The 15,928-nt window shown below is 41.6% G+C and overlaps 1 protein-coding gene across 2 annotated transcripts in view; it reads right to left on the reverse strand.

Moving 5' to 3' along the window:
• Positions 1-614: 614 nt before the first annotated feature.
• Positions 615-15,928, reverse strand: part of zcchc7 (zinc finger, CCHC domain containing 7) — a 42,604-nt gene continuing 27,290 nt past the window's right edge. For both annotated transcript variants that reach the window (XM_058081755.2, XM_078793265.1), the window contains exons 7-10: positions 12,966-13,001; positions 3,849-3,944; positions 2,461-2,578; positions 615-1,739 (exon numbers count right to left, since the gene is read on the reverse strand). In XM_058081755.2, the coding sequence (XP_057937738.2) occupies positions 1,153-1,739; positions 2,461-2,578; positions 3,849-3,944; positions 12,966-13,001 (837 nt within the window). In that variant the 3' untranslated portion in view covers positions 615-1,152. The remainder of the gene's footprint in view (positions 1,740-2,460; positions 2,579-3,848; positions 3,945-12,965; positions 13,002-15,928) is intronic.

Below are 15,928 nucleotides of genomic sequence, written 5' to 3' on the forward strand. Positions count from 1 at the left end.
ACGCCCCCTAAAGGCGAATGACACGACTCATAACTGTACGTTTGGACATAACTGCCGGACCTCAAAGTCAATCAACAAAAGTAAAACTGTATAAGTACAATACCAGGTGTGGAAATTACAATCTATTTTTTTAATTTGTGTAGTTATTATACAATATGAAATAGCATTCATGTCCGCTTACGTTGCTGTGGTGAACTGCTCCGCAAGTTGTATTCATTGCTGCCTTGAAGTATTACAAAAACAAACTAAGGCCTGGTGGCTGTATTCGTCTCTTCACTAGTATTTTTATTTTGTGAATACAGGTGAGTGTCATGTTTACTGTGTCATGAATACTTCAAACAGTATTCTTGAAAATAAAAATAAAAAATCTAAATTATTGTGACAGGAGCACTGTGCTGTTTTCAATGACCTACTGCAAAAAGTGCACGACTGGGAGTATTTTTACACCTAAATAATTAGGTGTATACTGTATATACCTGTGATAGGCCCATCTCTGTAAGGATGACGCATATGTATAATTCATTGTGCCAACATTCTCAAGAATACACAAATCAAACATATAAATTATATCATAAGCTTGGACTGCTAAATGAAATTTTTTAAAAAAGCTCAGCATCATGGTGATAAATTGTCACAATATTTTATTTTGCCAAATACACCATAAACACTAGTGTACAACGTGATTTTTTTCCAGGTAAATACCAGTTCTACTGTATGGAAGCTAAAGTGCACAAATTGCGCTTCAAATGCATTTCTTGTCCTGAATGGCAGAAGCCCAAACAAGTCAAAACGGATTCAAGTTTTATTTATGGTCAGTGTGTCAAATTGACATCACAAACCACCCCATGTTGTGTTATTAAGGCTAGGCTATGTTACAACCGCTAAGACGTAACTTAAAGCTGCGGATCGTGTATGTGTGTGCAACACAAATGAATTCAATGCTTTCTAAAGAAAACTGTTTCCATAAAAAAACACTTTTTTGTTCCACTCATTTCAAATAGGTCCCAATTAAATGCAATGTTCATTGTATTATTCTAAAACTGTAAAATATCCATTTTTTTTTCTAATTAGCGTTTGTGTCAAAATGAACCAAAACAATACCTGCCAATGCAAAAGAAAAGCTCTGACCCACTCTCTATCTCTCATACATCGTTATCGCTTGCTTTTCCTTTGCTTTATGATGAACAGATTCTCATCAGTAGGATACATCTGTGCAGAGATCTTTTTATGGGACGGCTTTTTTTTGGTCTTCTTTTCATCTTTCTTTTTCTTAGACTTCCCAGACGATGTCTTGTTTGTTTCTTTCGACTTTTTCTTGATTACGGAGTCACCACAGCTGATCTTTTTTGATCCGCATACTGACGCTGTCCCCAAAACACTACCATTGGACAGGACTTGGTTCAACTTCTTCTTTTTCTTCTTCTTCTTCTTCTCTTCACCTCCCCCTCTGGGTAAATCCTCGCTTTCATCCACGATGAACATCGATGGAGCTGGCCGTTTTTTGGGCACGGCTCTCTTGGGTTTCCACTGTTTGCCTACATTTTCCTGTTTGTGCTTGTTCAACTTACTTCCAGCTTTAAAGTCACTGCCAACATGACCGGGGCTGGGTTTGTGGTTGGCAAATTGACGGCTAAAAACCTTGCTGTTGTTTTCACGGCTGATTTTTTGTTTCTTCTTTGGTGGTCCAGGAGTGAGCGTTGTCTGAGAACTGTTTTGGATGAAGCTACATTTCTTCAGTCCTAAAGAAAAAAGAAAAAACAATCTGTTAACACGGCACGGCGGACGAGTGGTTAGTGCACAGACCTCACAGCTAGGAGACCAGTGTTCAATTCCACCCTCGGCCATCTCTGTGTGGAGTTTGCATGTTCTCCCCGTGTGCATGCGTGGGTTTTCTCCGGGTACTTCCAAAAACATGGTAGGTTAATTGGCGACTCCAAATTGTCCGTAGGTATGAATGTGAGTGTGAATGGTTGTTTGTCTATATGTGCCCTGTGATTGGCTGCCGACCAATCCAGGGTGTACCCCGCCTCTCGCCCGAAGACAGCTGGGATAGGCTCCAGCACCCCCTGCGATCCTCGTGAGGAAAAAGCGGTAGAAAATGAATGAATGAATGAAATCTGTTAACACCATATTTAAGAAAGGCAGCAGCATTCATAACAGGGCACATAAAGACAAACAACCATTCACACTCACATTCATACCTATGGACAATTTGGAGTCGCCAATTAACCTAGCATGTTTTTGGAATGTGGGAGGAAACCGGAGTACCTGGAGAAAACCCACGCATGCACGGGGAGAACATGCAAACATGCAAACTCCACACAGAGATGGCTGAGGGTGGAATTGAACTCGGGTCTCCTAGCTGTGAGGCCTGCGTGCTAACCACTCGGCCCGCCGTGCAGCTCCCGTTAGCAGATTAGCATGTGTATATGTTTGACTGCATTCTTTAATGTGACCTACCTTTGACCTTCCACTTGAGCCTGGACTCTCTGCGTTTGATGTCCATCTTGGTGTCGTAATGGTTGATGAATTGCGTGTTGGCCAATGCTCCATAGAACATCCTCTGCCGCGTGCAGTCCTGAGGGATCCGCAAAAATTAATCGTCAAAATATGAAAAATATTTCAAGACCATAAACCGCCTGGCCTCCTATTGTTGCCAAGTGCATGTTTAACAGTTTGTGCTTACCGCTATTACAACATTGGTTTTGTTGCTGCTCTGTTGTGCACATTAGTTGTTCATAAATAACACAGAGCTCTTTTCCTTTGCACTTCAAATCATTACTAAAGTCTAAAGAAACAATGTTTTATAAAATACATTTTAATATTTCATAAATAACAGCCTCTCTCCAATTATTGCTTGCTTACAATGAACATACTGTCCTCATTGCAGTATAGGCCAATTAATACCTCTACCATAATTAACAACATTTATGGTCATTTGTAGTATTATTATACACCATAATCATGCTTTGGTAAGTACTTTGGTTGAAGGTCACAGACCTGGTCATCATTCATTGGTACAGTAAGGGAACAAAATGCAAAACAGAGTGTTTTGCAGTTTTGATGATTTTTAAATGTAGCATTAAAAATGCAATCTACTAAGCAGGTAATTCTCTAGTAAATAACATTCTCAAAAAAGAGGAAAGTGCAGCCAACTGCTACAGTTAACAGCTTGGACAGTTGACAGGAAATTGCAGTTGCTCATTGCCTAAAGAGCAGCATCAACAGTTCCAGCTTGGAGCCCCGTTCCTCATCTCTACTGAACAATAACAGCACACTGCCGCCATCTTATCCAACTGTCTTTGTCTTTTTTACATATTTCAACACATTTCAAGGCGTAGTGTTCCCAAACAAATGACATCAAAGAAGTTTTTTTCCTTGGCATCATCCTTAGCCATGACTCCTGTTAGTGAATGCCTGATTTGCACTATTTGTTTACAGAGACATGTGACTATGATGCAAGGTACTTATGTGCACCATGAGGTTCGCCTCTGGTTCCATACCGAAACGTCTGATTTATGAATACATCAATCGTTACAACCCTAGTATTTACGATAAATGTGTACAAAATTGGATTGCAAATTCTGCCTTTATAAAAATAATAATGTTCAATTTTGGCATGGTCTGACAGATTATAGGTTTATTATTGCGGTAATAGTTCCAATGCAGCAGCTCTCACTGTGACGTGGTGCAGCTCTACACCTCTAAAACCTAAACCACAACAACAAAAATACGGTCGAAGAAGAAATACATGTTTGTAGACAACAAATTTGTGGATTTTATCATACATTTGGCAGAAACTTTTAAACTTTTAAATTTATTTATACAATATCTTGGTTATTACTCACGTGGCCAAAGTGTTTTTTACTAGAGCAGTTGTAGCAGTAGGCAGGTCTTTGATCATGGTCCTTCCCTTTCTTCTTTACAGGTGGACCCTGTTTGGTCTGAGTACAGAAGAACACAATTGAAGATTAAAATTAACATTGACATTAAAATGATATACAACACAGAAGTACCCCGGTTTTCGTAGAATATGAAAAGTGTTATACAGTAAACCTCGGATATATCGGATTCAATTGTTCCCACTGGTTTTGTCCGATATAAGCGAAACCATTATATGCGTATACCGGAAAATGTCCGTTTTACGCATATATTGGATTTTATCCGTTATAAAAAGGCACTTCCTTGACTATGTTTCCAATGTACCTGGACTGGGCAATGAAAAGAGACGTAAGGTAATGAGAATGTAACTTTATTGGACTCTGAGCATAACAAATTGTTAATTAAGCTAGGCCCTGTTACGCCCGTCAGGCCTACGTTATTTCCAATAGTGAGGTTAAGATCTCATTCACTGCTGTGCTAGTATTATTGATGTCACTCACTTTTATATTTGTCCTAAATCTGTAGCCAGGAGAAAGACACGATGCGGCCATCCGATATATGCGAGGGAAATTGGAACGGGACTGGAGATTTTGTCCGAAATAGGCGAAATCTGTTATAAAAAATCCGATATATGCAATGAATTTTTATTGGAAATGCATTACAGAAAAATCGTTTCTTTTTTATCTGTCCGTTGTGAGCGAATTTCCGATATATCCGAGTCCGATATATCCGAGGTTTACTGTATTAACATTTTTTTTGTGTCTGTATCAAATTGTATTTACATTGGTTCTGTTTTATATGATTTGGTGTTCGGCGGACTAATATCTGGAACATATGGATAAAAACTGAATTACTATATACACATTATTTGAAAAAAAAAAGCCTAATGGATACAATATAGTTTCATTTTTCACTTCTCTCCCACCATTCCCATGCGGTCTATTGATACCAGCCTCTGTGGTGAATATGACCGCAGATATAAACTGCTGATTACCACAGCTATAGGTAGACGACTTTAATGACCCGTATGATAAGTGTGTGCATGTGTGCCTGTGTGTGTGTGTGTGTGTGTGTGTGTGTCATGGGGTCCTGTTCCCGTTGGGCTAGGCCTCTGAAAGGCATGCATGCTCCAGTAAGCACAACAAATATACACTGATAAAGAGGGAGAGAAGAGACACAGTCACAGTGTATTTACTGATGTCTTGCACGCACACACACACACACACACACACACACACAGACATACACACGCATATGCACTAAAGGTGCCCCCCTCATTTCCTCCTTGATTCCAAGATTACAAATGATTTGTGCCAAACGTAATTTCTTAAACATAGTTTAGCTAAGGTTAGCCTCCCCTCACCTCTTCCCCAACCATGCACCCCCCCGCCCCCGCTTCCTCCTCCTCCTCCTCCTCTCCCTCTCTCTTTAACGCTTGAGTAGTTTTGCGGTAGAAAGGATGAATGCTATTAGAGCGTCGCGTCATTATCGGGTCAGACCGGCCGGGCCCATCTCCATCACAAAGGCCAGGAGATCACAGACCTCTTGCGTGTACACCCACCCACCCACCCACCAACACACACACACACACACACATACACACAAATACACATTACACATACAGAGATCACAGTCCTCGTCGTCTCAACCTTCCATCCGCCCGACTCCTCTTCCTATTCATCTTTCATGTAAATTGGCTATTGGTCTTCCTCCATGGCCCCCACTCTGACCTTGGGCTTGTGTTATCTCATCCTGCTAGGATCCAGCACATAGACACAATGAATGAACGCTCAGGAAGTATCTCTGTGTGTGTGTCTCTTACAATGTTATTTAACTGAAGGACCCCCCCCACACACACACACGCCCAGCATATGGCTTGTGAGAGGTGGATCATTTTGGTGTACTTCACTTTCTCTTATATATCCTACAAAAAGTTGCTTTTATTAAACCTGAAGTAACAACACAACACTGCATTAAAGCTCATTGATTTAAATGGCTAATAAAAGCAATTAGCGGCATGGTGGTCGAGTGGTTAGCGCGCAGACCTCACAGCTAAAAGACCAGGGTTCAATTCCACCCTCGGCCATCTCTGTGTGGAGTTTGCATGTTCTCCCCGTGCATGCGTGGGTTTTCTCCGGTTTCCTCCCACATTCCAAAAACATGCTAGGTTAATTGGCGACTCCAAATTGTCCATAGGTATGAATGTGAGTGTGAATGGTTGTTTGTCTATACACGTATGTGCCCTGTGATTGGCTGGCGACCAGTCCGGGGTGTACCCCGCCTCTCCAGCCCCCCCCCCCCCCCCCCCCCCCCCGCGTGACCCTCGTGAGGAAAAGCGGTAGAAAATGAATGAATGAATGAAATACTGCAGATAGATTAACTTTGTTTTCACTTTTGGTTGAGGGTTTCCGCTACCTCAACAGTTCAATGGTTACATTTACGCAACATGTCTCTGTGCATGAAAGGGCAGATGGAAGTCTGAGTGCAAGGACGCCAAGAAGGCCGGCTGTGATCCACTTCCAGCCGAGACATGAGGAGATGGCGTGGAGTAGTGTTACTTAAGTTACTCAGTCAAAAGAGAAGTGTGCTTAGGGAAAGCGAAACACACAGTTCAAGGCCGGGTGTGGATAGAAGGTTGTACAAGAAGGTCCTAAGGGCTCCGCTGTGTTGACACAACCAAGCAGTCAACCGTGGCCTTAAATGCAAGCGCACACACACACACACATACCACACAAACACGAACACGAACACTTTCTCCGTAGCACATACACACAAAGTGTGTTTTGCCACAGTTGTCTGGACACTACAACACTGTGTCTTTTTAAGCCCCGCTTTCCTCAGGTCCTTGCTTGGCTGCTGGTGGCAAAGCCGTGATAATCCTTCGGCCAACACAAAGCTTAGACTGTTACAGACGACACACACAGATACACACACAATATAGGCTTGTGTGTGTGTGTGAGAGCGAGAGCGAGAGGGGGGCGGGAACAAGGAGGCTGGGGACAGTAGTGCTGTTTTGCATATGTTATTGCAGCATTTGGGAGAGGTTTGCATATGTTACTGGGCCCACAAGGGACCGACCCTGCATGCTTTATCATAGAGAACAGCTTCACAACACAAGACTGTTGGGCTCATACCAAAACAGACTCTCACTGGTAGTGAGTGAGAGTGTGTGTGTGTGTGTGTGTGTGGGAACATGCCTCTTTGCACATATGTAGAGTTAAATAGATGTGAGTTAACATTTCATAACATTAATGGCAACACTCCGTTACCAATGGCAGTGACCAGAAGTTGTGTTACGCTGCAGAATGCAGTTATTCAAACCTAGTACATACATTTTATGAATTACCCTTGTTTTGAAGCTTGTAGGTTTTGCTTAATAAACACAGTACACTAAACGATATTACTCCACAAGTATGTACTGTGCATATACCGACAAAGTTCATGTATTGCACCCCAGTTAGGATATTAAATCCCTGTTTCGACATCTCCGCCATTCACCTTCACACAAAACACACGCCTTCCCGCTTACACACAACAAAAATCGAAACCATCCAGCTAAGCGGAAAGGCACAATGACCTGCAAAGCCTGCAAAACCTCTGATAACACAGCACCTTTCTATACGTGTGTGTGTGTGTGTGTGTGTAAGTACATTCCCATGTACTAAGAGAGCATGCAAATACTGGACCGTAATGCAGAGTACATGCAGTGGCAACATCTGGCCAGGGTGTTTTCTGTCACGCAATATAAATACAATAGTCTTTCTGTGGAATATAAGCATAATTGCTTAACAGGCTTGATTCCGTTTACTTTGAAAACACTTTTTGACTACAACAATGTATCCAACAAAATTCTCACATCCAAATAATCTCTGAAAATTACAGCAAATATATTCCACTTAAATAGCTAATACTCATGTTACTAGAAAATAGTGCACTTAGAAATAATGAAATGTTTCAATAGTGCTTTTTTGTACTGGGTGCAGTTCACTGATTGACCGTTAAGCAGCGCTATAAAGCCACTAACTGGGAGGGAATTCAGTGCTTGCCGCTGAAAGTAACAGCAAATTATTTTATTATTTAAATGATACACAGTAAAAATACAAAAATAAAAAATATGTGGTATCTAAAGCTCCCAGATATTTAAAAAGGTTATCCTTAATTCATAAAATACAGTACATATATGCATTTCTTAGATTTAAGTCAATAAATGTATAATTAAGACCCCTTGAGCTGTGATGTCATGCCAGGAAGACATCCAATTGGCTGGCGACAAGTCCAGAGTGTACCCCACCTCTTGCCTTAAGTCAGCTGGGATAGGCTCCAGCATACCCCTACAACCCTTGTGAGGATAAGCGGCTTAGAAAATGGATGGATGGAAGTTCCCAGCGGCGTAGTACATTTTGGAAACTTTTACATGTGGGGAGGTACTTTACACTTCCTCATTATATGTTTACAGAAAAAAATGACACATGTAATTCCACTTTGTCAGAAGTCTAGATGAGGACGACAAACTTATGTGCATGTTTATGTGCAGTTATCCATTGATGAAACTATTTACTAATGCAGCACAGTGTGGATGCGACTTAGAGTTCATTTAATAGTATTAACTATATATATATTTTTAAATTAAAACATATAATGGCGGCATAAACTATTTAATTTAGACCACACTGAGTATTGCAAAGTTTTACATTTCAAAGTTTAAAATGTGCAATTTGAAATGTATGCGTTTGAACATAACACTACTTTATCAAGACTTCTTTTCATCTGAGTTGTTTGCTGGGAATAAAAGAGCAAGCAAGCGGCATAAAAATGACATACACGGGGCAAAGAAATCCTGTTTGGTAACAAAATAAGAAATAAAAAGGCCAAGAACAGCTTTTTGGAGTGAACACACTGCCACATACACACAAAACACATGCTCACACCATGTCCTGAGGGAAGAAATCAATGCACACACACACACAGAAACACACAGATTCCACCAAGAAGATGTGCTGCCGCGGACAAGAGGTAGCAATCGATAAACACACACGTAGAGGTGTCACCACTGCTAACTAAGTGGAGTCCAATCAATGCTCTCAAGCTGATATTGCTCCAGCAATGAGCTGCACCCATACTGTCCCTTTTATCTTTCTGTCCTTCATTCAGATATTCCTGCTAAGGACAAGATACTAAAAGTCACTATAGAGCCCCGTCTGTATGTTATCAAAAGGATAAATGACTAACTTATAGGCTGCAAGGAAATGGTTGTCTTCATTTTTGTGAATTTCCTTTTACATTCTGATAACTATTTGGAAGTGTTCATTTGGGGCAGCAGCCACAAGGGGGCGCTCCAGTCCTCTCATAGCAGGGTCCTGGCAAATTGACAGGAAGTGACAGTGGTTGTTTATGTGTGTGTGTGTGTGTGCATTTATGCATGATTTTTACATGTATCAAATCCGCCCGTCCTTCAAACTGTGGTATGGCCTTTTTCAGAGCCATTCACCATACCTGCCTAACCTCTGTTTCCTGTCCACCCTTTCTTAAATACCTAATTGTACTCCACATTTGTACAAGCTCTTTTCTCTTAGTTCTGTTTCATGTGTTTTCCTGCCATTCAATTTTTTGGGCAAATATGTCTCAAATGTTTGTCACAGTCACAGAAATATACTCCTTTTGCTGTAAAGGCAGAAAAATGCAGGATCTCAATGGCTCCGATGTGCCAATTGTGCAGGATATTGAACCCTTACCGTGACATGTTGCTACTAACTTATATTTTGCTAAATGAAGAAAATGTCAACGTGTATTTTTTTTAACGTGTATTCTACCATTCCAACCGGCCACAACATTAGGCACACATGTACAATAAGAACTCCAAACACAATCGTATACATTCACCGACAGTGTCAATGAACACCAGAGATGTGGTCATGTGGTACGTCTTATGTGTTTGCACTTCTTAAAGTACTTCAAGTACTTACTTTAATTCTTATCAGTTGTTTAATTCTAATTCTGGCGGTAAATTCCGCAGGCATAATGATGATGTATTGTATTTTCGCAGCACAAGTTGGAGACAACTACTACACTACAACTTTTTTGAAGTACACAGCAGTCATTAGTAAGTTTTACTTTCTACTTCTACTTAGAATAGAATATCAGCAGTAAAGTAACTGCACTTTACTTGAGTAGAATATTTTTGTATTATTTCTTACTATTTTCTATCAAAGCAGAATTTTTTGCACCTCAATGTGGATCGTTTGATACAATCTAAAATTAGTGTGCGATAAAGCACAAGTAAGAGAGAAAAATAACTCATTATTATTATGTAATCATTTATTCAGAAATAATTTGCGCCAAAAGCTTCCCAATGTAGGTTTGTTGTGTGTGTGCGTGTGGAAGTATCTTACAGTATGTTCTCAGTAAACCCCACAGGGTGTTGTGGTCAACACTGTGTGGTTTGGAGGAGTTTGTTAGTTGAGGGCCAGGTGCAGTCAAGACAACACACATACTCATGGAAGATCAACAGAGGCTTGCACGAATACACACACACATAAGGCAGCACGCAGGCACGCACGCACACACACACATGAAGGACCAGAAGCAGGGAGGTCTGACAGAATGCCTTTTCACACCTGGCTGAGCCCAGTGGAAGGTGACAGAGTCACAACTCCCAAAACGAACACACACACACACACTTTCTCAACATTGGGGAGTTCAGGGTCATAAGCAGCATCATGAATAAAATGAGGCTGTCTTAACCAGAAGGAGGCTCCCGTGTATGCATGGGTGTGTTGGTGTGTGTTGTTTTGATGCGTTTATGCAGACCCCGGGCCCCCCCCCCGACCGCCTAAACCCCACGCCAGTTTGGATGTGTAACGACCTTCTGTTCCCTATGCTTAAATGGCTTAAATACTTCAATTAGACTTGGGTCACAATCCACCACCCGTTAAAACACGCCATCACACAAACACACACCTGCATACAATGGCTGCATCGTCTTGCGTGACTCTTTCGTGGTTGTGGTTCTGTGTGAACGTGCACCAGAGCAGAGGACATCCCATCCTAAAGCGCTAACATTAAACTTAAAACGGTATTTCCAAGCTGGCATCTCCCCAGGAACTTTAGCTATCCCGGTCCCTCCTCCCTCTGCTGCGCTAACGATGCTGCCTTTTCATTAGACAGCCCCTGCTAATTAATCTCCATAGAGGAGAGTGACAGAACTCCCCCAGCATGCATACACACACACACACACACACACACACACACACACACAAAGTGCACAGTGAGATGTATGCAAATACACACACTTCTTGTCTGTTTCTCACTCGCTTGTCCCGTGTGGCGTTGGCAGCCCATTTCATGCTTTATCACGTCTTTTAATTGACAAACAAGCTGCTCTTTTCTCTTAGGCTGAGGTCTATATCACCCCCTTGCCTATACACACACACACACACACACACACACACACACACACACAGCTTAAAAAAGTAGTTCTCTTTTCAGATTTTGGATAAGCACGCCCACACACAAGCTCTCTGTAGACATGTAGCCCATGTGATTTAAATTCAAACCCGTTTACACATTACACCCAATACTCACTATGACGCACATTTGAACCACATTGACACTTGCACAATGTTGTCACTGCACTTTTATGCAATTTTGCTTGCCAAAGAGTAAATTAGTTGTAAACAGGTGTGAAGTACTATGAGTAAACTGTACATGGATGCGTACCAGTGTGCAAAGAAAATTTTGAAATGTTAAAAATTTCAGGCACGCATAATCTTCCTGTCATGTACTATGACTTCCTGTCATTTGTGTGAACTAGTCCTGAATGCAACCTCAACATCAACTTTTCCGACACCTTTTAGAATAATAAGTAGAGGATGTACAGTACTACTTGAGAAACAAGAAGCAATATGAGATGCTAGGAGAATACGTCTGCAATATACAGTAAAGTCTCGTTATATCGATATTCTCGGGAGTCGGAAAAAATACCGATATAACCGGACTATCCATATATCCGATCCTGCGCCGAACTGCATTAAAAGTGGGCGGATCTTTGATATAGCATGTAATTTTCTCCTTGAGTTCATGGATTGCGTATCTAGCATGCTTTTGTACTACAATAAATGTTGTACTACAGTAAATAAAAATAAACTTACGCTGTAGTGATTACCGGTTACCGGGACATAATTCACCCCGGAACTATCGATAGGGAAGGTGTTGCCACCCGGAGGGGTAGGCGCGAGGGACGGGTGTTTTCCGCTGTGTGTGCTGCACTCTGGTGGTGGAAGTGTGAAAAATAAAGTTGACTGGAAGCAGCCGTTCGCCGTGTTCTTTTTTGGTATTGAAATCCTTAAGCAAAGATTGATTTAAGCTGCTTTTGTATCGATATAAGCAGACCAAATTGGCTGGCAGGAGATGAAAAGGGCATCGTAGTAACCGGATTATCATAATAACCGTGTATCGTACTAACGGAGCTAATTATATCATAAAAGACTAGAAATTTGCCGGGAAATGAAAATAGTATCGTAATAAGTAGTAATTCGTTTTAACCGATATCGATATAACGAGACTTTACTGTATCATGTGCTGTACCCCTTGGGTCAATACTAGGGCCACGTGTGTTTAACTTCTACATATACAAATTACAAAAGACTTAAACTTGGTATTTACAGACAATACTACTGCATTCTGTTCTGGAGAAAGCATGCTATGGCTAATTTACAAAAAAAACTCACCTATGAAATCACTATAATTAAAAGAGTTTTGACTGCGATTGGCTGTGAAAAAGATGCTCACCATACCACAAAACAATTACGGAATAGAAGAAAATGAAAAGAACTTGAATTTACGTTGTATGTTCTGATATTGTGTCATATGTTGCCCACTTGACAGGGGTTCAGATCAGGGGATGTCGTCTATCGTCTCTTGTTGCCACCCTGCCAGGCCTTTTGTGGTTAAGGGCTATATAAATATACTTGACTTAAAACTGCAGTTCTGTGGTGTACAACTGTGCTTGTTTGCAATGTGGTTTCTGTAATATTTTGGTTAGCTACACTGTATGAACAAAGAGGGAATGAATTTATGAAACTCACTGTGATGTGGTATTGTCTCCAGATCTCAGGACAGGCCTGCAAAGAGAAAATGTACATAATTAAGAGTTTTTAATGAAATACTACCACACACACACATAAAGCACCAGTGGTTATTCATTAAGATTGTGCTCCCTGTCTATGTCCGAAGTGTCTCATGTTAATTTACCCCAAAAGGCATATATGTCAATCGCTGAGGTGCCCTTGAGCAAATCTGGCCCAGTGTGCCCGCAATGGTGCATGTTGCTACATTGACCACTTATGTGAATGTCCGGCATGTACATGACACTAAATAGGCTCTGTTGTCTTTGCCCTTTTCCACCGAGCATCCTCCTCCTGTTTGTCAACCTTCGCCGCCTGCGGTCCCTCTACGGTTGCACGCCGTCAGCTTGTCGCTCAAGCCTGGTGTGGTTAAAGCATTATCTCCGGGGCTTTGGCACGCTGTTCCCATTGCATTCCGACAGCCTCTCTCAACTGCTACTGCTTTCCGCTGGGAAATTGAAAATGCCGCACTTGCTGCAGGCAACAGGATTTATCTACAGTGAAGAAAATAAGTATTTGAACACCCTGCTATTTTGCTATTTCTCCCACTTAGAAATCATGGAGGGGTCTGAAATTTTCATCGTAGGTGCATGTCCACTGTGAGAGAGATAAACTAAAAAGAAAAATCCAGAAATCACAATGCATGATTTTTTAACAATTTATTTGTGTGATACAGCTGCAAATAAGTATTTGAACACCTGTGTATCATCTAGAATTCTGACCCTGAAAGACCTGTTAGTCTGCCCATTAGAAGTCCACCTGCACTCCATGTATCATCCTGAATCAGATGCACCTGTTTGAGGTCGTTAGCTGCATAAAGACACCTGTCCACCCCATACAATCAGTAAGACTTTAACTTGTAACATGGCGAAGACCAAAGAGCTGTCCAAAGACACCAGAGACAAAATTGTACACCTCCACAAGGCTGGAAAGGGCTACGGAGCAATTACCAAGCAGCTTGGTGAAAAAAGGTCCACTGTTGGAGCTATCATTAGAAAATGGAAGAAGCTAAACATGACGGTCAATCTCAATCGGAGTGGAGCCCCATGCAAGATATCACCTCGTGGGGTCTCAATGATTCTAAGAAAGGTGAGGAATCAGCCCAGAACTACACGACAGGACTTGGTCAATGACCTGAAAAGAGCTGGGACCACCGTTTCCAAGGTTACTGTAGGTAATACACTAAGACGTCATGATGTGAAATCATGCATGGCACGAAAGGTTCCCCTGCTTAAACCAGCACATGTCAAGGCCCGTCTTAAGTTTGCATATGACCATTTGGATGATACAGAGGAGTCATGGGAGAAAGTTTTATGGTCAGATGAGACCAAAATAGAACTTTTTGGTCATAATTCCAATAAGCGTGTTTGGAGGAAGAAGAATGAAGAGTACAATCCGAAGAACACCATCCCTACTGTGAAGCATGGGGGTGGTAGCATCATGCTTTGGGGGTGTTTTTCTGCACATGGGACAGGACGAGTGCACTGCATTAAAGAGAGGATGACTGGGGCCGTGTATTGTGAGATTTTGGGGAACAACCTCCTTCCCTCTGTCAGAGCATTGAAGATGGGTCGTGGCTGGGTCTTCCAACACGACAACGACCCGAAGCACACAGCCAGGAAAACCAAGGAGTGGCTCCGTAAGAAGCATATCAAGGTTCTAGCATGGCCCAGCCAGTCTCCAGACCTGAACCCAATCGAAAATCTTTGGAGGGAGCTCAAACTCCGTGTTTCTCAGCGACAGCCCAGAAACCTGACTGATCTAGAGAAGATCTGTGTGGAGGAGTGGGCCAAGATCCCTCCTGCAGTGTGTGCAAACCTGGTGAAAAACTACAGGAAACGTTTGACCTCTGTAATAGCAAACAAAGGCTACTGTACCAAATATTAACATTCATTTTCTCAGGTGTTCAAATACTTATTTGCAGCTGTATCACACAAATAAATTGTTAAAAAATCATGCATTGTGATTTCTGGATTTTTCTTTTTAGTTTATCTCTCTCACAGTGGACATGCACCTACGATGAAAATTTCAGACCCCTCCATGATTTCTAAGTGGGAGAAATAGCAAAATAGCAGGGTGTTCAAATACTTATTTTCTTCACTGTACTTACACACCCAGTGAGTGGAAATACTGAGAGATAGATTTGAGCACTGTGAGAAATGATATATATACACAGCACACCTAAAAAAGGAGCAATACAAGGGCAAATTCAACCTTTACAAATCTAATGATTAGTGTCAAAAGTATGAATATGTTTATGATTGTGGTTAAGGTTGCACTGTATTATACTTAAGGCAGTTTCGATCATTTTGGGCATCATATAGAATCAAAAATATTAGACAACCTTATGACTAAAGTAGTGCAGACTGCAAACCACAACCACAACAAAAAACATTGTTATATCTTGTTTCCAATTAATCACACATTGTATGTTACAACCTTGCCCCTAAATGCTAACCTGCCATATTGTACACTGCTCAAAGATCCTCTATCTGACTGGAGATGCTCTGCTGATGATCCTCACTAGGGTAGCAGGGGGTATGCTGGAGCCTATCCCAGCTGACTGACTTCAAGCGAGAGGCGGGGTACACCCTGGACTGGTCACCAGCCAATCAGAGGGCACAAACAACCATTCACACTCACATTCTTACTTATGGACAATTGACCAATTGACAATTTGACCTGCACTTATGGGCCGGTGTCATGTCTTACATGGACCAGATATGGCCTGCAGGCTGCCATTTGAATGGGGACAAAGGGGGTAGTTCACGGCTCGTACGCAGCATACAGAGCCGGTCGCCAGGAATGCCGCTGAAACCACGATCTTAATAAAATATGTATTTCTTTTCACAATTTGATTGGCAAACCTAAAGGCAAAATATTTCATATGCATGCAAAAACATCTGGCAGAATCCTTGAGTTTT

The sequence above is a fragment of the Doryrhamphus excisus genome, linkage group LG9 (assembly GCF_037039965.1).
Source record: "Doryrhamphus excisus strain RoL-2023G ecotype Guam linkage group LG9, RoL_Dexc_Guam_v1.1, whole genome shotgun sequence".
NCBI classification, from domain to species: domain Eukaryota; kingdom Metazoa; phylum Chordata; class Actinopteri; order Syngnathiformes; family Syngnathidae; genus Doryrhamphus; species Doryrhamphus excisus.